Genomic DNA, 22,723 nt, shown 5'->3' on the forward strand with positions numbered 1-22,723 from the left:
GTGTACCTCTCCCCAACTGAATTCTCCGTCTTTTTCTATAGATTTAACCAGTGTCTTAAATAAGTTTATTTTTCTCATACACACCTTTCTGCATACTACATATGTATGCATTACTCCTATGTATGCCTTTTACTACAAATAGATGTATCTATAAACAACCTAGTAATTTTGCATGTCTTTAAACTTCATATGTGCATGGTATCATAACGCTTTTATCATTTTAGAATTAGGTTTCTCCTTTACCAATTCGTCCCTTCCACTACTGAATCTTTGCCCCTTGTTATAAGCTGAATTGTGTCCCCGCAAAAGACATGTTGAGGTCTTGACCCCTGCAACCTGTAAATGTGACCTTATTTGGAAAGAGGGTATTTGCAGGTGTAATAAAAGATCAGATGAGGTCATACTGGATTAGGGTGGGCCCTTAATCCAATATGACTGGTGTCCTTATAAGAAGAGAAAGAACACAGAAACAGAGACACAGGGGAAAACACTACGTAAAGATGAAGAAAGAGCGTGGAATCGTGCATATACAAGCCAAATGATGCCAAGGATTGACAGCAACCACCAGCAACTAGGAGAGAGGCATGGAACAGATCCTTCCTCTGAGCCTCCAGAAGGAACCAACCCTGCTGACACCTTGACATAAGACTTCTGTCCTCCAGAACGGTGAGAGAATAAATTTCGGTTGTTTTAAGCCACCTGCTTTGTGGTAGTTTGTTACGGTAACCCTAGGAAACTAACACATCCCTCCGGGAGGTCTTTGTGTCTCAGGACCCTGAGAATTCTAGTGTCTTCCTCAGTCCAGATCTTACCATCCTGTTCAGTTTACCTGCAATAGTACCAAGTCAGTGAATTAAGGCTGGTCCTACTGTGGGTGTAGTTAAACGTTTCCCCCATTGCTCTAAAGCAGCAGTTCTGAAACTTTAGTGTGCTTCAGTAGCACTTGGAGGACTTGTGAAAACCTGATGGCTAGCAGCCTACCTTCAGAATATCCAATTCAGCAGGTCTGGAGCAGGGTCTGAGAATTTGCATTTCAAACACGTTCCCAGCAGACGCTGATGCTGCTGCTCCATGGCAGGCCACTAGCACCATCTGGTCTCCAGGCAAGCTAGGTCATCCATCAGTTTCTTTCAGTAACATATACTAGAGGCTGGGCCACCATCACTATTGCCACACAACTTGTTTATAATCTAATATTTCAATTTATTTGAGGCTGCTATAAAGGATGTCAAACAGGCTTATCAACTAGTTGAAAGAAATCCCTTTATATGAAAGTTAGGTGGGCCGAAATAAATAGAACCAAGATACACTGGAGTCAGTATTATTTATGTAAAAAAAACCCAACTCTGCAGCTTATTCATGTCAAACAAGCTTTTATTTTCAATGTGAACAATACTGTCAAATTTATCTGTCAACGGTAAGAATAAAGTCAGATGTCAGTTAATATCATTTTGGGATGTTGAATTTTGAAACAACATTTGTATTGTGGGCTAATGAAAACTAGAATATCCGTGAAGAACAAATTCTTCTTTTCTTTCGCTGTCCACTTCTTTTTATGCCTTCCAACTGTAGGGTGGGAGAAGAGTCAATTAACAATTGTACACCAATAACATGCACCAGGGACTTTCTAAATAGGAGTCAATACTATGAACATCTGTTGGCTCTCCAAGGAGAAAACAAAACGTTTTCTTCTTGTAACCCAGACCCTTGGTTGTCATGGTGCACATCATTTCATCACACCAACCTCATCTCTCTCTTGCCCACCACTATAAATGCTAGCTTTTGTTCTTGAAAGGCCACTCTGTGATTTAAATGTCTTTCCACCTTAAGAGCCTATGCTCCTTACACAAATCATAAATCCCTTATATTCCCAGACCTCTGGTATCCGTAACTGTAAAGTGAGAAGGAGGCTATTATCAAACATCCGCAGGTGTAAAAATTAAGAAAGGGAGAAAGAAAGAGTGTGATATTGCGAGAGAGGTGAGAGAGAGAAAGGAAAAGATGAATGGGTAGAGGAAAGAGAAACTAAGACTGAATTACCAACTCAGTAATAGCCAATAATCTTACTATGGCTAATTTTTCTTTTGAATAAAAAATCTAAATTGAAGTAATATTTGTGAATTACTCATCAAATGCAGTCTTATTTGAAATCCTTAACTTTTTAGTACTTTGTAAGCAGTCACCTTCTCAAAGGCATTGTTATTCCAAGAGACTCCATTTCTGTGGCCAGGTGATGAAGGTACAGCTAGTGCACAGCTTGGTCGCTTTAGCTGCTTCTCCTCGTGGCCACTCTCTAAAAATATAGGTCTCTATATTTTAGACCTCTAAAAAAATATAGGTCTCTATTTCCAGGTCTGATAAATTTCCCATCTGTAGTAGTCTTAAAGCTACAGGACAAACGACTTGTGGCTGTAAATGAAATACATTTCAGAACACACTGCCTTCTATACCATCTAGAATACAAGTACATTATTAACATTAAACTGTTCTTCCAAAACTAAATTTCATCAATTTTTTCTTATTTACTTTACAAAAATTATTAAAAACATGATAGATAGCTAGTGGGAAGCAGCTGCATAGCACAGGGAGATCAGCTCGGACCTCTGTGACCACCTAGAGTGGTGGGATAGGGAGGGTGGGAGGGAGATGCAAGAGGGAAGAGAAATGGGGATATAGGTATACTAGAGCTGATTCACTTTGTTATAAAGCAGAAACTAACACACCACTGTAAAGCAATTATACTCCAGTAAAGATGTTAAAAAGATAAACAAAAAGTAGATTAAGGATGTAAACAAAACAAAACATAAAGCTGTTATTAACAGGTATATGTCAGGAATGCTTGCACTATTCAATAATACCTGTATTCTCCAGAGCTGCCCTCTGCTGAGACCATATCCAGCTTGGGTCCTTCTTCTGGTTTCTCATTTCCATCCTCTTCCTCTTCATCAGCATTTTCATACCGATGTTCACTCTCTTCTTTAGTGTCGAATGATACGGACTTTGGCATCACAAGGTGGTGGACAACATTTCCCGATTTAACATCAGCAGCAGAATCTAGTTCTCTGCCCTCGGGAGGATCTGGAGAAGACAAATATGTCAGAAAATAAATAAAGAAATGAAAAGAATAGCTGGCCATGCTCCTACTGGTTGATACAACACTTCCATGGCCCTCACACTTCTGCTGCTTGACAGTTTTCACAACATTTTCCCCCTCTTTCCAGTAGATCTCACACACTGTGCTGCTGATTACTTCTGGCCCTTTGGAGAAGGGATCGAAATCATCTGATCCTGAGAGCATGTTTGTATGTTTCTGCCAGAACGTCACTGGAAAACGTTCACCCGATTTAAAGACAAATTCTACGGCGAAGCTCATTGATTCCTCAACCACTGAAAAGTGCCCCTGTGCCATTTCATCATTTTCTCAGGTCATCCTACTGAGAATCTTTACGTTTTTAGAAGCCTGTCAGCCAAAAGTGAGGTATGCCATTTGTTTGCCCCTCGGGTGGTAGAAGGCAGCATACTTTTTCTCAAGATCCTAAAGGTCTTTAGAGAATTGGGCTTCTACTTGTGCATATCTTGCCTGAAGGTTTTTGAGAGCTTTGACCCGCTGCCTAACCGCCAGAGGCCAACGCTGAGCACGGCCTGCCTTTGAGGCCGATGCCCCAGCAGGGGCTGCAAGGGCCTGAGGTCTGGGCCGCCCCTCGCCCGCTTCGGCCCCGTCGTCGGGTCCTCAGGCCCCAGCCTCCCAGGACTCGGAGTTATCAGCCAGGACCTCGCCCAACCAGAACTCGGCCTCCACTGCTGCCGCCGCTGGTTCCTCTGCCTTCTAGGATGCCGCCCCCTCTGCAGGTTCCCGCGGCTCCCAGGGCGGGTTGCCCTCTGCCTGGCACTCGCCTTCCAGCATCTGGTCCCCTCTCTCTCCCGGCTCCCTGGGCTCCCAAGTGCAGCGCCTGACCACCGCGTGGCCGGCGAGCGGCCGGGCCAGGATACGGCCTTTATAACGAATACGGGGTCTAGAAGGGAAGGGACCGAAACCGCGCGGTGGGGAACTCACAGATACCCGCGACCACTTCTGCGCCCTCCTCACCGTCCTCCTCCTCCTCCTCTTTGTCCACATAATTCTTGTCCTCTTCCTTGTCTCTGTCTCCCTCCTCCGCCTCTTCTTTCTTCTCCTCGTCCTCTTCAGCCTCCTCCACTTCCTCCTCCTCCTCTTCTGCCTCTTCCTGCTCTTCTACCAGCTTTACACCCCAGTCCTCCTGGACTATGGGCTGGGCGCCCTGCTCTTCCCAAAGGGCTCGCACTACCGCCTGTAAATCCCTATGGGCGGCGACACTGCGACCCCTGCCACGCCGTTCTTCCCGCACCGCTCCTCCTGGGACTGGGCCAGGGATGCTGGCCATGCCACTGCCTGCTCTGTTCTGACCACCTGTGGCTGAGCCCTGCATTTCTGTGGCAGAGATGGCAGGAAAGATGCACCAGTCCGTGCCTCAACCAGAGAAGCGATCCGGCTGCTAGACCTAGTTGGCAAAAATGGCTGCTGCCGAGCTAAGCGTCGCTGCTGGCAGCAGAGCCTGCCGGGACGGGGCGGGTGAGGGGGGTGGGGGTGGTGGGAGGCAGAGAAGATGGCGGCAGACAGCGGAACAGTCTGTGATGGTGGCCTTTGGAGGACTCGTGACAGGAAGGGTCGGGGGGAGGGGCCCGAGGAGCAGCCAACCATAACTGTGCCTGGGAGGCCGTTGGACAAGGCGGGAAAGAATCTGATAGGCAGTTGACGGGAGCCACAACTTCGAAGGGTAAACAGAGAACTGCTTCCCCCCCATCCCTCCCCCCACCCCGCATAGGGAGCTCTAAACTCATTGGCTGAAAGGCGAGGATTGACATGCCTGCGATTCAATGAAGTTTCAAGACCCAGCTTCTAGAGTTTGAGACCTTCCCCCCTTTCCTTCCAGGACGTTGAGTCCCCAATTACCCTTTAAGTCCAAGCATATCCGATACTTTTAATTTTACCACTGCCAGCAAAACTAAAATGTCCCCATATAGAGGCACTCTGCTGCACAGGGTGAATTGTTCCCTGATTTCCGTCTGGAGGTGGCTGGTGCCAATAGGGGCAGAGTCATTAAAAACTGTATAGTTAATATGTCAGCAATAGTAAAAAACCTACCAGTAGAGAGAGAAAAAAAGAATTTGGACATTTAAACAGGTTAGTGTTTGTGCATGTGAGGGTGTGAACATGTTAAGGATGAGTAGGCTGATGCACGTAAGTAAATGTATGAGTGACACCATATACGTGAGGCATATTCGGGTGGGTGAGTGAATGCATAACCACGTTAAATTGAGTATATTTGTATTGGAACGAATGTGTGCATATGTCAGTCTATCTAGGAATGGGAGTAAGTCTGTGAGCACGTTCATATGAGTGAATGTGTAACTTGTGGATGTATGTGATCATGTCTGTGTTTAAGAGTGAATGGAGCCTGTTCACATGTCAGTGTGGTAATGTGTGTTTCTGTGTGTTCACGTGTATGAGTGAATTTGTAAGCATGTGCATGATGGTAGCATGTTCATCTGTGAGTGAATGTGTAACCGTACTCATTTTTGTGAGCTTGTTAATGTGTGCATCTATTTCTGAGTCAATGCATGAGTGTATGTGTATGTGAGAATGTTGATCAGATGCATGTACATGACTGTGTTAATGAGGGTACCTGTGAGTTTATGAGCAGGTTCACTGTGTGCATATGTGAACATGTTCATGTTTGTGTGCAAATGACTGTGTAAGTATATACATGTGATCATGTTCCCGTGTTTGAATGAATGTAGAAGCATATCAGGTATGTTCAGGAATGTGAGTGAATGCATGCTTTGTATTTGTCTTTTTGTACATTTGTGTCGGAGTAAATGTACAAAAATGTTTATGTCAGTAAATGCATGAGCATATATATATATATATATATACACACACACACACACACACACACACACACACATATATATGGGGCATATTATTAAATGCAAGTTTAAGTGAATACAGGAACATGTGTGTGTTAATGAATATGTAAACATACTTTTGTGTAGGGGCATGTTAATGTGTGTATTCTTTTCTGTGAGTCAATGTGATTATGTTTGTGATTAAAAGTGCATTCATTTGTGTGGAAGTGATAATGTGAGCATGTCTATGTGCAACTGTGAGTATGTGAGTGTATGTGAGTTTGAATGTGAGAGATTGTGTGTGTGAATATGATCCTGTCTATATGTGAAAGTCTGATCATGTCCATGTCTGTGCATGAGTGTTTTTGGGGTGTGCGTGAATGCTGTTTTTTAAATAAACATGAGAGCATGTGTGTTTATGAGCACGCAGCTGTGTGAATATGTGAACGTGTTCATGTGTGTGAACTTGTTCATGCATGAGTGATGTGTATGTGTGAATGTTATTTTTTAAATAAAGGTGAAAGCATGTCCATGTGTGAATGTGTGTGAGTGCCCGTAGGGAGTGACTGTGTGTGAGTGTGCAGTCATGTCCGTATGTAAGTCCATGAGAATGTGTGTGTGTGTTTATGTGCGAATGTGAGTGAAAGTGGGAGTGTCCACTTGTTAGTGAGATAACGTGAGCACGTTTGTGTGTCTGGGAATGTTAATGTTTAGGTATGTTTATGTGTGGGTGAATGTCTGAATATACTTGTGTGTTTGAGCATGAACATATGTAAATGAAAGTCTGAACACGTTTGTGTTTTGGGCATGTTAATGTGCAAGTGTGAAAGTTTTTGTGTGTGTTTAAATGAATTTGTGTGCTCATTCATATCTAGGTGTGTGAGCATGTGCATGTAAGGGAGCATATTCACATGAACTAATTAAGGTATGAAAAAGCTGGTGTGTGTGAAGGTATTGATGTATAATTATTTTTCCTGTGTGCAACTGAATGTGTAAGCAAGTTTATGTATGTGAGCACGATGTATAATTTTAAGTGAAGTTGTAAGTGTATGTGGGGTGTGTCTGTATATGCGAATTAATCTCTGAGCAAGTTCATGTGAGTGAATATGTCAATATGTTTGTTTGATCATGTTAATGTCTGCTTGTGCTCATGAGTGTCTGAGCAGCTTTGTGTGTGTGATCGAATATAAGGATGTGCATTTATGTGAACATTTTCCTTTGTGTCAATAAGTGTGTAAGGTTTTCTGTGTTTGAGTATGTTAAAGTGTGAATATGTTCATTCAGTGAATGTGTGAATATGGGTATCTGTGGAATGAACATGTTAGTATATGTGTAATTGTACTGAAATGTGTGTTAATATGTGTACATTCAGAATGTGACTGTGTGACTGTATTCATGTGTGGATTAACATATGAACATTTTCGTGTGTGAGTAAATGGAGGAGCAGTTTTGTGTGTGAGAACACGTTCATGTTGGTGACAATGTTAACATCTTAGTTTGCATGAAAGTGTGAGTGTCCTGTGATTGGACATGAGTGCATCTACGTGTGAGTTAATGTGTGAGCATGTTTGCGCATATACGCATGTTAATGTGACTGTGCTCATTCGTGTGAAGGAGTGTGAGAATGTGCTCCTATGGGTGACTGAATGTGTGTGTTCGTGTGGGAATGACTGTGAGTCGATAGGTGTATGTTCATGTGCAAGTGTGAATGAACGTATGATTTTATGTGTGTGAGTGGATGTGTGAGTATGAGTGTACGTGAGCATGTCTGTGTGCGAGTGACTATCAGTTTGTGAGTGGATGACATTGTGTCTGTCAGGGTGTGAGCACATTCCTGTGTGTGACTGAGTTAATATGCACGTACGTGTGAGCATGTTCATTTGTGTGAACGTGTGAACCTGTTCACGTGTCAGTGATCTGTGAGTGTGTATGCGTTTTAGCACATTTGTTTCAGTAGCTATGCAGGTACGTCCGTGTGCGAGCATGTTCACGTGTGAGTGAATGCGAGTGTAGGAGTCTACGTGTGAATGCACCAGCATGTTCCTGTGTGAAAAATGGGTGAGCATGTCCACGTGTGTGAACATGTTGATGTGAAAATGTTAAGAGCATGTGTAACTATATTTGTGCGTGAATGGGTCAGCATGTGAGTGTTTGTGTAAGTGAATGTGTGAGAATGCTTATATGCGTTACAGATTTAATGTGTAAGTGTGAGTGAATGTGTGAGCATGCGTTTGAGTGTGTTTCTTTTTTCTCAGAACCCCAGGTCCATATAGTGAACTGTAAGGCACCGTGCACAAAGAAGTTTTTATTTTCTATTGGCTCAAAGCTGTCTTTAACCAGCTCTACAGCTAGGCCATATTATTCTCTGTGTATTACATCACACTGCTGCTACAGAAACCTGTGTGACTCTTGTGATTCAACCTGCTGGCTTCCCTGAAGGATAACTGCCCAGAAGCTGAGCTGCAAAGACAGAAATGTGTTACTCCAAGCCTAATGCTTCAGAAAGCAAAGTTCTACTGGGAATAATTGTCTGAATGACAACTGAGAAGTAAATGGGTCTCTGTGTTAGGGCAAATCCCAGACTCCAGCATTTAGGGTTACTCTGAACAAGCCCCAGCAATGTGCTATGTAGGGACAGGGGTTCCTATAAACACAGTCCTTTATTACAACCTTTTGCACCCCTCACATGCCTTTAGAGAATGGAAGCTGTGTAAGACAGTTAACAAAACCCAGCAGGGCCGGGGAGCCAGGGACCCCACCAATCCCAGGGTCGTACTTCTCATTCTAGACCATTCAGTGCCACTCAGGCAATTCCATCCCTTTCGGTGGAATCCTGAGGACCCTAAAGGGCCAGCACAGAGCCCTGTCCAAGGGCTCCCAGCTAAAAGAGCAAACGGGAGCTGAAATGCAGTCCACATTCCCCTCATCAAGCCATGTGTCCTGGCACAGAAATGCAGCCCAGAAGAAGGGAAACTTGTTCTACTTATCTGCCCAGAGGGGCCGCCTTATATGCTAGCAGTGATCAGTGTGCAAACTTAGCTAAAGTATCCATACATCTCTAACAGGAAAATTCCAAGTGTTACGGACTGGGCTTCCCTGGTGGTGCAGTGGTTACGAATCCGCCTGCCAATGCAGGGGACACGGGTTTGAGCCCTGGTCCGGGAAGGTCCCACATGCCGTGGAGCAACTAAGCCCGTGCGCCACAACTACTGAGCCTGTGATCTAGAGCCCGCGAGCCACAACGACTGAATCCGTGTGCCACAACTACCGGAGCCCATGCGCCTAGAGCCCGGGCTCCGCAACAAGAGAAGCCACTGCAGTGAGAAGCCCGCGCACCTCAATGGAGAGTAGCCCCCGTTCGCCACAACCGCAGACAGCCCACGCGCAGGAAACGAAGACCAAACACAGCCAAAAACTAAAATAAATTAAAAAAACATGTGTTACGGACTGCATGTTTGTGTACCCTCCAAAATCCATGTTGAAAGCCTAACAGTGTGATGGTATCTGGGAGGTAATTAGGCTCAGGTGAGGTCATGGGGGGGGCTCCCCATGATGGGATTAGTGCCCTTACAAGAAGAGGAAGAGATGCCAGAACTCTCTCTCTTTACACAGTGTGAGCACACAGCCAGAAGGCAGTCATCAGCAAGCCAGGAAGAGCGCTCTCACCGGAAACCAAAATGCCCAGCACCTTGGTTTTGGACTTCCCAGCCTCCAGAAGGATAAGAAATAAATTTCTGTTGTTGCCACTCAGTCTATGGGATATTTGCTATAGTGGCCAGAACTAAGACAAGAAGCCTCCAGATAAGGTGCCTAAATCCCATCTTTGCAGTGATGACCTCAGCTCCATAACCTATCACTGTCCTCTCTGATGAGCTCAGGAAGGCAAGAAAAGTTGTGCGGGTAACCACTTCCCTTCCTCTTTGAACTTCACTGCTCCAACGTCTCTCTCTCCCTAGTGTCTATCACAGGTTCAGGGTTCAAAGGAAAGGCGAAGGGAGGAAGAATAAAAAATGTCTCATTTATTCCTTCACTCCACGATATGGGAGTGCCTGTGTCATAGGAGGTGCTGGGCTGGGCGACGCCCTCAGGCAGCTGCTTTTCACAACACTGTGGCTTCCAGTTCTCTTGCCCAGAGGGAAGCTGCTTTGCTAGCTTTCCCTCGCTCCTCCTCCTCCTCTTCTCACTGCCCCTTCCTTCTTGAGGGAAAATAAAGCTCCTCTTTGAACCTGAACAGGACAAAGTTCCCAAGGCTTCTGCTTGCGAACTTGTGGGGGAAGAGGAAGAACGGGTTAAACCCTGAGGCTCTCCTCCACCTCACACACAAAGAGAGGTTCGACTCAATCTAGTGGGAGGCCTCACAGGGAGATCTAGGGGTCCCTAAACTCTGAAGCCCTTGGCCCATTCTCCCTGAAGCCCTGCTTGAGAAGAGGAACAGGTGTGATGGCAGGTGACTCTCCCAGGGTAGGTGCCACCGCCTGGATCCTGCTTGCCGCTGATAACCTCACAGACCTGGGGATGGGCTCGGCTCAACTTGCCCGTGGAGCAGGCAATGGTTCGAATGGGTTTTGAGTGCTCTTGAGACTACCACTTATCTCTAGGCAGTGTTCTCCTTCCTGTCCTCACTGTTCTTGACCCTCATCCCTCATCCTCTCTGTCCTGACGTCTCTACTCAACTCTGTCCAGTGTCAGCTCTCATTCTCCTGCTGCCTCTTTCTTCCTTCAATTAAAGCAATTCAAAATGTAAGCCGGTATGTTCACTCCTTGATTGCTAGAGTCTCACTCTCTTCCAGAATCAAGTTGCAAATCTCTATCCAGGTGCTCTTTTCTCCCAGCGAGACACCCCCCAGCAACTTTAACCTTGCTCCCGTGGTACCTATGGGCCCCTGGCAGATGCTCACCTTCCTCTTCTCCTGCCCCCCTGGGCTGAGCTTCCTTCCTCTCCAGAGCATGCTGCAGTTGCAGGCCAGGCAGGGAAGTTACCTCCTAGGACACACACCTTGCCCCAAAGTGTTCGGCTTTGTTCTCCGCTTCCCCCAGCCCTGCCACGCACTCCATTCAGAGAGCAACTACCCCACCTACTGTCCTCCTTGCTCCCCAAGTACACACACTCACACGCGTGCGTGCACACACGTGCACACACATACACACACACACGACATCCCCAGACTTAGCACCTGCGGTGCCCCCTTCTGTATAAAGAAAGTCTAAAGTTGTTCTTGCACTCCCCTCTTCATCGAATATTTGGCCAAATCTATCCAGGGACCTCGTTTGTCTCATATGTCCCAGGTTTGCATTCCAAAAAAGTAATGTAACCCACCCCCTCCCACCTTAGGCAGCAGGTGTAAACAGATCAGAGTCTGAAAGATGGTGATGAGGTGCCTCAGAGATAATGCAGATTCTCCACACCTGACAATCCCCAGAGCTTGGCCCTCGGCCCTGTTCCCTCCTTCTGGCCCTGGCTGCCTGCTGAGATGCTATCTTGCTTAAAACAATGGGAGAATGGGCTCGGTGTTTTTAAATTGTGGTTGTTAAGTCTCTGCTGAGATATAGGAGAACATGGAAAGGAGGAAAGGAGGCAGCTACTCCCTGACACCGACCAGTGTTTGGGCCCACTGCCCCAAACGATATCATACAAGGGGCAGGGGCTGTGCTCTAACACCTGAATTCCCCTATACCCAGCCCTCTAGCCCTCGCTCTCCTCCCTAAGGTCCCCACCTAGAGCCACTGCTGTCCTTCTAACGCAAGGCTACTGAAGGAGCTTGCTTTCTGCCTTCTCCACCCCAGCCTCCCAGCCCCTAGGTACACACACACTCACCTTGGAACATGCGCGCTACACCTTATCCCCTCACACGCTGGAGGGAACAATGCAGCAAAGGGAAAGCAACAGTCAGGGGACCCACCTCCAAAGCTCAGGGCCCAGGGCAATGGCCTTGGTTTTCCAGGTAGCTCCCAGGGCAAATGGTGCCCTCACTGGTCTACCCCCAAGTGCCAAATCCTCACAGCCGTGTGCTCTCTAGGGTGGAGGCACCGCATATTCAGAAGGCTTGTATTCATTTCCACAAATATGAACTATGAGCGTTCATTAGCTCCTCAGAGTTGGTATCTAGTTCAACCTCCCATAGAACCTCTAATTAATGTACCCTTCCTTTTCTCTGTCATTGGCTTAGGGTTCCTGGGTGTCCCCTGGGCCAAAGAATACTACTCCTGTTCTGTGGGCTTAGGGCAGGTTTCCTGTCACTTCAAGCTGTGTGGCCCAGGCTAGCTGCCCTTTCTAAGGGGAAGGCTAGGAGGGAATACAGAAAGAAACTGACTCATTGGCTTCGTGGTGGTTTCTATTTCTCTTTCTTTGCCAGTTCTCACCTCTGCTCTAGAAATCTGAATGCTAGTCTAAAGGGTTTGGGTTTTATTGGACAGCTGAAGTCATCAGATGTTCCTGACATAATCAGGCTTGATTTATAAAGACCATGCTGACTGCAGTGTGCTGAATGGATTAGAGGGACCAACACTAATATTAGGGCGACGAGAGGCTGGGAAGTTGTTGCAGAAATTCAGTAGGAAGATGCCCAAGGCCTGATCTGGGGGTGGCTCATGATCAACAGAGAGATAAGAAGAGACTTGGGATGTTTTCCGGAGGTAGAACCAATACAACCAACCTGGTGGGAGTTGAAGGCTTGCGGGACAGAGGGGCAAGCACCTGGGTCCCGGGTAGGTGACGTAGACTAGACAGAGATCACATGCTCAGTTTTGAAGAAACTCTATATGGTGAGTACCCAGGGTGCACAGAAGGTGTGCTCAACTGCTCTCCCCACAGAGCCTGACAGATGGAGCAGAAAATTCTACCTTGAGCACCATAGCGCCCTCTGGCCTGCACGCCCATTCTGTGGGTAGTGCTCCTCCACTCACACCAGGGAGTGTACTTCACGTGTGGGACCTTCTCAAGGGAGTGTGGAGCGAGCAGAAGGCCTCGTGCATGTGAAGCCAGAGAAGTGGGAGAAATTCCAGGGTCAGAGCAAAAGGCCTGGAGGTTGGGAGCCCAGGAGCACCCCGACTGCAGGTCTCTGCAAGTCAGGAAGGTGGGATCTCGAGAGGCAAAGGTGTAGAGCCTGGGAGAGGGCCACTGGTATGCTTACGTGGTGGGCTGCCTTCCTGTGTTTCAGCTCTCCTCAACAGAAAAACCCCAGGTGTCTACACATGAATTTACCTACAAAACAGGAACAGACTTACACACATAGAGAACAGACTTGGGGTTGCCAAGGCGGTGGGGGGTGTGGTGTAGGGGAGGGAAGGATTGGGAGTTGGGGACTAGCACATGCAAACTGTTATATATACAATGGATAAACAACAAGGTGCTACTGTATAGAACAGGGAACTATATTCAATATCCTGTGATAAACCATCATGGAAAACAATATGAAAAAGGAGATATATATACACATATATATATATATATATATATGTGTGTGTGTGTGTGTATATATATATATATATATATATGAATCACTTTGCTGTGTGCCCAAAATTAACACAACACTGTAAATCAACTATACTTCACCAAAAAAACCAAAAAGCCCTCAACATCTATAAGCGGTTTACCTCCAATATGTGGAGTCAGATGGATACCATATCCCATCAGCATCCTGTCCAAAACCTTCTGGACCACTTTCATTTGCATAGTTTTTGCTGAAACAGAGAAGTCACTGGTCATCAGTAAAGGCCACATTGTTTTCCAGAGGACAAGCAGCAGAGAAGAGCGCAGCTGTCACCTTTCCAGGGCTTTCCCTTCTCCTGCACACATGTAGACATGTATAGTCGTATGGGTACACGTTCTCTCCCCCACCCCCTTCTCTCCCCACCCCCTTCTCTCCCCACGGTGAGTCAGCCAGAAGCACGCAGTGAGGCAGACTCCTCCTCCCCCGCCCCAGCTTTTATCCAGAGGATGGGGCACAAAGACTGGGTCCACGTTACCAAGCAGGATGAGGGGCTGCGGGAGCGGGGGCAGGCATTCTGGGAAGTGGAGAGGAGAGGAAGCAGGCAGGGGGCAGCCCTCAGAAAAATGCATTACCTCAACCCCCTAAAGAGCCCCAGTTTGTAATCAGCAATGGACACAGCTCTCCAGGTCGGTGGCTGTCCTTCCAGGGGCAGCTGATTGCCCCAGGAAAAGTACTCTTCCACCCTCAGTGCCCTCCTGAGCTGAGCTAACAAGTCTACGGCCTCTAGCACAAAGTCACATTTCCCCATCTGGGCATTTTCTTGTCATACCCATGTCAACCTTGCTCTTGTACACCTCTGATTTTAGAACTGGGCATACGGCTTGACACAGAGAGACAACCTTCTGGCCCTCGCCCAACAAAGTCATTTCACACTCTTAGGCCTCAAGGCTGTCTTCTCAAAGACATTCATTCTGGGAGCTGGCGTTTCTCTCACTAATCATGTATTTCCAGCCTGGAGGTGTCTTGGCTGAGTATACGCAAGTAGCCAGCCAGAGCCCTGCAGACAGCTGGGCTTTCCAAAGCTCTCTGATGTGCTCACCCAACACACCTGAGACCTTCAGCAGGGCTCTTTCCTCCCAGAGGGCATGGGAATGGGAACCAGGCCCTGAGCATCACTGTCATCCTAATGTACTCCCACACGTTGACCAAGGAACATCAGTTCCTGCAATGTGTGTGTGTGTTCACTATATGTCCTACAAAGTCACCACAAGTAATGAATCAGTGACTACTAAACCACTGCTCCTAGGGGAAATACAGGGTTAGGTTCCTGCGAGCCTCTGGTTACAACACTTTCATCAACCAATCAATATATAAACTCGTTTTATGTCTGTTTCTGTTTCAATTTATAATTTATTCCAATTAGAAATCAAGAATTTACTAAAAGAATGTATATTAACAAAACGCTAAAAGCGTCTTCCAACAAAAAACTCTAGAATCTGTCCAAGTCTAAATCACTGGACACTCCCAGTAGTGTCTCCAGAGGCTCCTTCATTGTTGAGGCTTTAGTAACCTCTGTTCATGCCCCATGGCATCTCTGGACCACACATGATGGCTGTAAGGTGCCCACGGGGTACTGAGGCAAGAAACTGCCCTTCTTGGCCTTGTATTATAAACCATTAGAGTGGCAACTGTCAGCCACATACCGGGCCATCCTCAAAATAGAGGTTCTCACAGACCCTGGGCCTGTGACCCTCTGTACCCAGGTGCCCAGGATGCCTTAGATCATGGAACCAGCACCCCAAAACCTCAGCATGGTTACTGAGGCCTCCTTGATACCAGATAGCTTTCTGGCATATCTTTCTCGCAAGAGGGCATGGCCTCAGCTGTCCTTAGTCCCTTGCCAGATGAGATAGTGGTAGAAGGAGACACCCCTCTCCCAGACTTCTTGGCTACCTGCGGAGCCCCTTGGAATCAACTGAGTGGGCAATATTGGGCATTGTACACTACCTATGGTATGGTCACCATCATCCATATTACTGCTTTCGACCCCTTAACCAAGATGCCTATGATAAAGGACAGGACCAAAGAGTCAGCACAATTGACCAAACTTCAGTCATTTTAGTACTCGATGCCCCGGCTAACAAATGGGCCCATCTTCACATTTTTATAAACTCTTGGGTCATTGCCTAAATGTTGTCCCCTTTGACGTAAAGAACTCTGGGAATCACTTGCCTCACAGATACCCAAAATATAGATCAAGATGTTAGGGACTGACAGAATGGCCATCATCAAAAAGTCTACAAACAATAAATGCTGGAGAGGGTGTGGAGAAAAGGGAAGCCTCCTGCACTGTTGGTGGGAATGTAAATTGATACAGCCACTATGGAGAACAGTATGGAGGTTCCTTAAGGAGCCAAAAATAGAACTACCAAACGACCCAGCAATCCCACTACTGGGCATATACCCTGAGAAACCCATAATTCAAAAAGAGTCATGTACCACAATGTTCACTGCAGCTCTATTTACAATAGCCAGGACATGGAAGAAACCTAAGCGTCCATCGACAGATGAATAGATAAAGAAGATGTGGCATATATACAATGGAATATTACTCAGCCATAAAAAGAAACGAAATTGACTTATTTCTAGTCAGGTGGGTGGACCTAGAGTCTGTCACAGAGAGTGAAGTAAGTCAGAAAGAGAAAAACAAATACCGTAATGCTAACACATATATATGGAATCTCAAAAACAGAAAAAACCCAAAATGGTCATAAAGAACCTAGGGGCAGGACGGGAATAACGACGCACACCTAACAGAGAATGGACTTGAGGACACGGGGAGGGGGAAGGGTAAGCTGGGACAAAATGAGACAGTGGCATGGACTTATATACACTACCAAATGTAAAACCGAAAGCTACTGGGAAGGAGCCGCAGAGCACAGGGAGATCAGCTTGGTGCTTTGTGACCACCTGGAGGGGTGGGATAGGGAGGGTGGGAGGGAGGGAGACACAAGAGGGAAGAGATATGGGGATATATGTATATGTATAGCTGATTCACTTTGTTATAAAGCAGAAAGTAACACACCAGTGTAAAGCAATTGAACTCCCATAAACATGTTATTAAAAAAAGAAAAAAAAGATGTTATGGAATGGGGCTTCCCTGGTGGCGCAGTGGTTAAGAACCCGTCTGCCAATGCAGGGGACACGGGTTCGAGCCCTGGTCCGGGAAGATGCCACATGCCGCGGAGCAACTAAGCCTGTGTGCCACAACTACTGAGCCTGAGTTCTAGAGCCCGCGAACCACGACTACTGAGCCCGCGGGCCAAAACTACTGAAGCCTGTGCACCCACAACAAGAGAAGCCACCGCGGTGAGAAGCCCGTGTACCTCAACGAAGAGGAGCCCCCATTCACCGCAACTAGAGAAAGCCCACGCGCAGCAACGAAGACCCAACACAGCCAAAAGTAAAAAAAAAAAAAAAAAGATGTTATGCACTGAACTCTGTTCCCCTCAAATTGCTATGTTGAACCCCTAATCCCCAATGTGACTATAGTTGGAGATATGACCTTCAAGGTTAAACAAGGTCATGAGCTTGGAGCTCTAATCCAATAGGGGGGTATCCTTATAAGAAGACGAACAGAAGCCACAGAGCTCTCTCTCTCCCCACACTGAACAAAGAAAAGGCCATATGAAGACACAGTGAGAAGACAGCTGTCTGCCAAGGACAAAGGTCTCACCAGGCTATAAATTCTTTTAGCAAATTCTAGATTTCCAACTGGATTAAATTGTGGACCTTTGTATCAACTTAAATTGTTTCCTCCCTCTGCGTACAAGTTTTCTGATTGCTTTCTCTCTGATTCTTTTTGCTTGTTTGTTTGTCACTGGATATACTTGTGTGTGTGTGTGTGTGTGTGTGTGTGTGTGTGTGTGTGTGTGTGTGAAGTGTCCTCTCTAATCTGCTCATATTTATAGATTTCTTCCTTCAGAGAGCATCAGATCAGTTTCATTAGGGTTAGGGGCCTCCCCTATGGCAATGGTTGCTTAATAAGTTTTAAGGACTCTGGCTTAAGTTGCGTTTAATTTCATCACTGCGTCCCAAAAGTGCCATGGTTGCTTTTCCCTATCATTAGGATGATCAGGATTTCTACTGCAACAGAAGCATATGCAATAGAATGGCACAGCAGATTACTGGGCCCCCAAGCCAGAGGTGGGTGGACTGAAGCCATCTTCTGCTATGGTGCTGCCACTTGTGCTGCATGGAATTATTATTATCATTATTTTGTCTTTACTCTCTGTACAAATTCTGTCAGAATAGTTTAGATTTCTAGCAGTGCAAATTTACAGCTGTGGGTTTTATCTCCATCTAATCATGAGTGGTCCAGACCTTCTGGGTGGTTATGGGGACAGGTTCGGAGGCCCACTGACCCACCTCTTGGGCAGCCCAGGAGAGGAGGACATCGCAGGCCATGCAGGACACGTGGGGGTTGCATTCTGGAACAGCGTGAACCAGAAGGGTCTGTGGGAAGCGGGCTTTGCAGTACTAAGAGGGTGAGGTACACCCGGGTGCCTAAGCAAGGATGTGACTGGCTTGTTTGAATCCTTCTGCTGGCTGACAAGGAAACACTATTCAGGGATAATAAGCAGGAATGCATCCGGTGCATTTAATAACAAGGGTTGTTGCTAGAGGACCCTATCTGGCGGAGCAGAGTGGGCAGCAGAATCTGGGATTAGGCCGCTCGAGGCCCTCCCAGTTTCACTAGCCGTCTACTCAGCACGGCGGAATACTAACTTGGGCCCTCACCGCACCATCACCCCCTCCCCGCGCACTCACACACAGGGGTCAGTATACCTGGCTGAGGAGAACTCAGTCCCTGGAGATGGAGGGGTGGACCCTGGGGCGGTAGCTCCCCGACCCCCGCCATTTCAGAGCTATTAGGTACCACGGCAACACAGGGCCTGAAACAAGGGGGCTCCATCGCAGCTGGACGTGCCCAGCCCCACCACCAACTCCTCTAGGGACTGGCTAGCAGGCAGCGCGCGTGGGCAGCCGATCAAAAGCCCAGGCCCACGTCTGCTCCAGCCGTCTCCTTCTAAGAGGTCGCCCACTCACCCACCGCCCTCCCAGCTCATGGCAGCCTGGCGACCACGCTTACCAATCAAAGAAGTCCAGAACGACGTCAGGAACATCAGGCGAGGAGAGGTTAGAAGCCAAAGTGGAATTTCCAGCTGGGATGGGGGTCGTCGCCCTCCAACGGCAGGGTCCTGATGAGGAGTAGGCAAACAGCGGCCCGCCGCATGTCGGGACGCCATAGCTCCGACCGTCCAAGAACCCTGGAGACTGCTGCGGACCGGGAGGAAGACAAACGAGGGGGGGCGCGGGATAACCAAGAGGAGCGGGGCGAGGAGCTCGTGCTTCTGCAAAGAGCCGCCCGTACGGTGAGAACATCGAGGCCAAGGGGAGCGCGGAGGGTGGGGGTCGACCAGCGGCCCTGAGCCTGGCAGCGGCAAGAAGAGCAGCAGCCCAGCAGCTTCACTCCACGTACCAACCCGACTACTCACCCGGCCACTGCGGACAGCGCGGGGTCTGAAGCACTTCCGGCTGCCGCTGGGCGGGCCCGAGGCCCGGCACACAACTGGTTCCGCCCACTCCGATGGCAAGCGAGCTTAGCCAATCCGGCAGGCGCCAGGAGCTTTTCAAATAGATGCGCGTTCCCACCTCCTAGCACAGGCTGTGTGCCGCCCAGCCCTGTGCTCCTTGTGGCGTCTGCAGTCATTCCTCGGTCAGCAGCAGCTCCAGCTCCTTGGCAGCTGGAGAGCTGGGCCGGGGGTCGGCGGCGTGCGGCACCCCGCCCTGCGCCTCCCTTCTGCAAGAACGCAAAATGTGCTTTTCACTTGAAACAGCGTATGCCCAAGAGTTTTCTTTTTGTGGTGAAAGAAGTAATTTGACCACCCAGGCTCAATCTGCAGTTTCAAAGTACTGGACACCTTTGAGGAATCAGGACATAGTGGACTGGTGGTCATTCCCAGACCCTCGGGCCTCCAGTGAACCAGAGTGCCTGTCCTCTGGAAGGCATAGAGGAGGTGCAACCAGTGCGTTTTGTGACACGGCTCTGGCCCATCATCAGGACAGAAATTGGGCTCCAGGAGCCCCCCTCCCATAGCTAAGGGATGCACAGTTGAAGTGAGGGTTCTTGGCTGACAGCATTGAAGGGGAAAAGAAGGCAACGGTCAGTGTATCGGATCTTCAAGGCAGTGAGTCCCTGGAGAGCAGGTCACTCTAACGCTCCAGCATTCTGGCCCAGCATGGGGGGGAAAAAAGCCTTACATTTTTGCTAGAGGTTTTCTATTCTTTCCGCTACCCTGAACATTGCCACGTAGAATAGAAATATCTCAGAGAAAGAGGAAATGCTTCCACTCATTCACTACCCTTCGTCCTTCCCATCTCAGGTAACTTGCTGAAGCAAGGTCAGAAAGAGGCTTCTTCAGAGCACATAAGCCAGATGGGCAATGAGCAGATAAACCTCAGTCATATTCACCAGCGCTGGACCTCGTGAGGCATGCCATGTAAAAGTGTTGAAATCAAAATGGATTTCAGGTTCACTCTTGGTCAACTAGAATATTCAAACAAACATTCTCCCCCTTCGCCTTTCCTTCAGTATTTGGTGAAAAGAGTTGGGACTGCTTGTGCCCAGCATGTTGCAAAGCATTAGTTGCATGGAACTTCCTGGGGTGGCTGAGTGTTTTGTACAGCTAAAAACTTAACTCTTTACCCCACCTTGACCCCTTCTCCAGCACCCCCTTTCTTTTTCTTTTGTTTTTTTTTACCATTTTAGAATCACACATTTTTAAAATGTCTCTTATTTTCCTTCCTTCTCTTCACCAGCAGAGCATCTTCACACCCTCGTTTCCCCTCTCCTTTCCCCCTCTTTTTCCTTCTATTACACTAAGTGCTTTCTTCTCACTTACGTGGCGGATCCGCATGGAACTAACCCACTTCCTTACGTGGGGGATCCCTCTATAACTAACCATCACAACAGCAGTGGGTCAGGTGAGCTCAGCCCTACTGCTCTTAGTCCTGCACCCCTTGTCTCTGGTCACTAAGGCATCCTCGTAGAGACAATACTTGCTTGTCAAAAATGAAAAGGCCATTTCAGATCCGTTTGTCCAAGCATCTGAATTGTATATGGGCGGGGAGGGGTGGGGACTGAAGCCTAGAGGAGGGTGGATGGGCCCAAGGTTACACAGTGGCAAAATGCAAAACTAGAACTGTATTTCCAGGTTGGCCTACTTCCAGATAAGTGTGTTTTTCCAGTGAAAGTCAGCTTTGACTGTTATTTCAGGCAGCCACCGGCATGTGGGAATGGTTTTGTTTGGAAGCAGGTTATTCCTACTCGTGGAATCAAATTCTGCAATCAGTGTCTCAACTGACAGGAAAAGGAAGCCTCTGTTTTTTTCTTTTTTTCCTAGGCGTCCTTGTGACTATGGAGATGGCCAAAAACTTGATGGCAAAAATGAATTTAGGCCACCATCGTTGAGCGGCTGGGACTTTGCCGCAGTAGGTGGCTGCGAGAGGTAGGGAGGTCGGTGGGCCGCGTCGCGTCGCCTCAGGTCCGTAGCTTTGCCTCCCTCTCCTGTTCTGCCGCGGGCCCACGATGCCACAGTACCAGACCTGGGAGGAGTTCAGTCGCGCAGCGGAGAAGCTCTACCTCGCAGACCCTATGAAGGCACGTGTGGTTCTCAAATATAGGCATTCTGATGGGAGTTTGTGTATTAAAGTAACAGATGATTTAGTTTGTTTGGTGTATAGAACAGACCAAGCTCAAGATGTAAAGAAGATTGAGAAATTCCACAGTCAACTAATGCGACTTATGGTGGCCAAGGAATCCCGCAGTGTTGCCATGGAAACAGACTGAATGGTTTGAAATGAAGACTGTCTTGTTCCTAGGAAGTAAATATCTTTTGAATTTGAGAAAGTGTTGGGACAGAAAATACTTTATGTAACTAAGTGGGCTATTCAGAAGCCAAGAGATCATTTTTTGTACTTTATTTTTTAATGTTTACTTTAGAGAGCTAGGACTGTAAATGCTTTCGGTTAAAAAACTTTTATTTATTTTTGGAAATGGAACAAGGAATGGCTCTATCTTGGAAACTTTTTGCAGATTGTTTGATGTTAGGCAAAATAAATAATTACTCTCTGGTAAGTTTGTATCAGTAATTTGAAAATGAGATATCAAGAAAAGCCAGTTCTTCCTTAAATTTAGTTAATCTGTCTTTAAAAGAAAAATTAAATGGAACCATTTTGCTGGATTGATGTATTTCTTTTGGAGCATAAATTTTGTGCTGTTGATGACCAGCAAATATAAAATACGGTAACTGGAATTAACTGTGCACAGCAGTATAGCTGATTATATATGGTAGTGTAGTCTCAATTATATCTAAAGATAACTATGAAAACAAGTATGCTTTACCTTAAACTTTACAAATTTAAACTATATTTTTAAATATAAGGGATTCATAGTATCATTAACTTGTTGAGCAAAGACTAACTTTGAATCTAATTTTCATGCCTAGAAACGTCTGCTGTTACTTTAAATGCATGAACAGAATGCTCACTAATGGATCGAAACCACCATATTACAGGAATATTTGCCACATATTTGCCATCTATATTTTCTCAGAAGGGCTAAGGATTATTTGAACTGTTAAATTTTTGCATACCTCTCTGACACCCCAACCCATTTCTCTCATTACTTAACCAAGGTGTTAAGCATGACTCTCACAACTGTTCTCCATTAAATCAGAAGTATGATATTATTTGATATTTATCTTATATTTGTAACCTGAGTTTTACCACCTGAATATAATGTTCACATGTTGATTCTTACATTAAAATATTTTTTGTTAGGGATTTGTTGTGTTGACCACCGTTTTAACATGGAAAGTTCCATTAGCCATATGAATTTTGGCATGTTTCAGAGAGATCAGTAAATAAAATATTACATGAAGATAAAAAAAAAAAAAAAAAAAAAAAATGAATTTATTTCCAAAGCTTACGTCCCACACTCACATGACAAAGAGCCCCAAAGGCAGCAAGGAATATGAAAAAGCCAGTACAATTTGTAGTTGTTGAGTTTTTGTCTAGTTCATTTATTAGAATGTACATAAATATCCACATTGAATGGAATTAAACATGAATATGGGATCAGGGTGTAGAGGACAGGTCACTGACCTAGGAGTTAGCCCATCTGTGTTCTGACCCAGCTCTGACACATGACTGCGAATATTCCAGTTTGTCTAGAGTATGAGGTGGATTGGGAGGTAAGGCAAGAGGCCAAATAGGTAAGAAGCAAAAGAATAGGTGGCACCTGG

The 22,723-nt window shown here is 46.7% G+C and overlaps 3 protein-coding genes across 10 annotated transcripts in view; 1 reads left to right on the top strand and 2 right to left on the bottom strand.

Moving 5' to 3' along the window:
* LOC117198559 (cilia- and flagella-associated protein 251-like) overlaps positions 1-22,723 on the bottom strand; it is a 92,922-nt gene that overhangs the window by 18,996 nt on the left and 51,203 nt on the right. For 2 of the 8 annotated variants that reach the window (XM_049704445.1, XM_049704438.1), the window contains exon 5: positions 4,249-4,517. The exons of 3 other annotated variants lie outside the window; for them this stretch is intronic. The gene's annotated coding sequence lies outside the window, so the exon portion shown is untranslated. Of the gene's footprint in view, positions 1-4,248; positions 4,518-4,939; positions 9,341-9,924; positions 10,190-22,723 lie in introns of those variants that run through there. 3 more of the 8 variants (XM_049704442.1, XM_049704436.1, XM_049704444.1) reach the window with 2 other exon arrangements.
* On the bottom strand, positions 1,354-20,335 carry LOC125962942 (uncharacterized). Its single transcript, XM_049704527.1, has 7 exons — positions 20,321-20,335; positions 18,914-19,000; positions 18,508-18,695; positions 18,204-18,310; positions 13,519-13,605; positions 2,859-3,078; positions 1,354-1,566 (listed from the first exon to the last, which is right to left on the bottom strand). Exons 1-7 carry the CDS (start codon positions 20,333-20,335, stop codon positions 1,554-1,556), a joined length of 717 nt encoding a protein of 238 aa, XP_049560484.1. The 3' UTR covers positions 1,354-1,553.
* LOC101283862 (signal recognition particle 9 kDa protein) lies at positions 20,882-22,262 on the top strand. Its single transcript, XM_049704448.1, has 2 exons — positions 20,882-21,302; positions 21,926-22,262. Exon 1 carries the CDS (start codon positions 21,007-21,009, stop codon positions 21,265-21,267), a length of 261 nt encoding a protein of 86 aa, XP_049560405.1. The 5' UTR covers positions 20,882-21,006; the 3' UTR covers positions 21,268-21,302; positions 21,926-22,262.

Source organism: Orcinus orca, chromosome X, assembly GCF_937001465.1.
Source record: "Orcinus orca chromosome X, mOrcOrc1.1, whole genome shotgun sequence".
In the NCBI taxonomy this organism is placed as follows: domain Eukaryota; kingdom Metazoa; phylum Chordata; class Mammalia; order Artiodactyla; family Delphinidae; genus Orcinus; species Orcinus orca.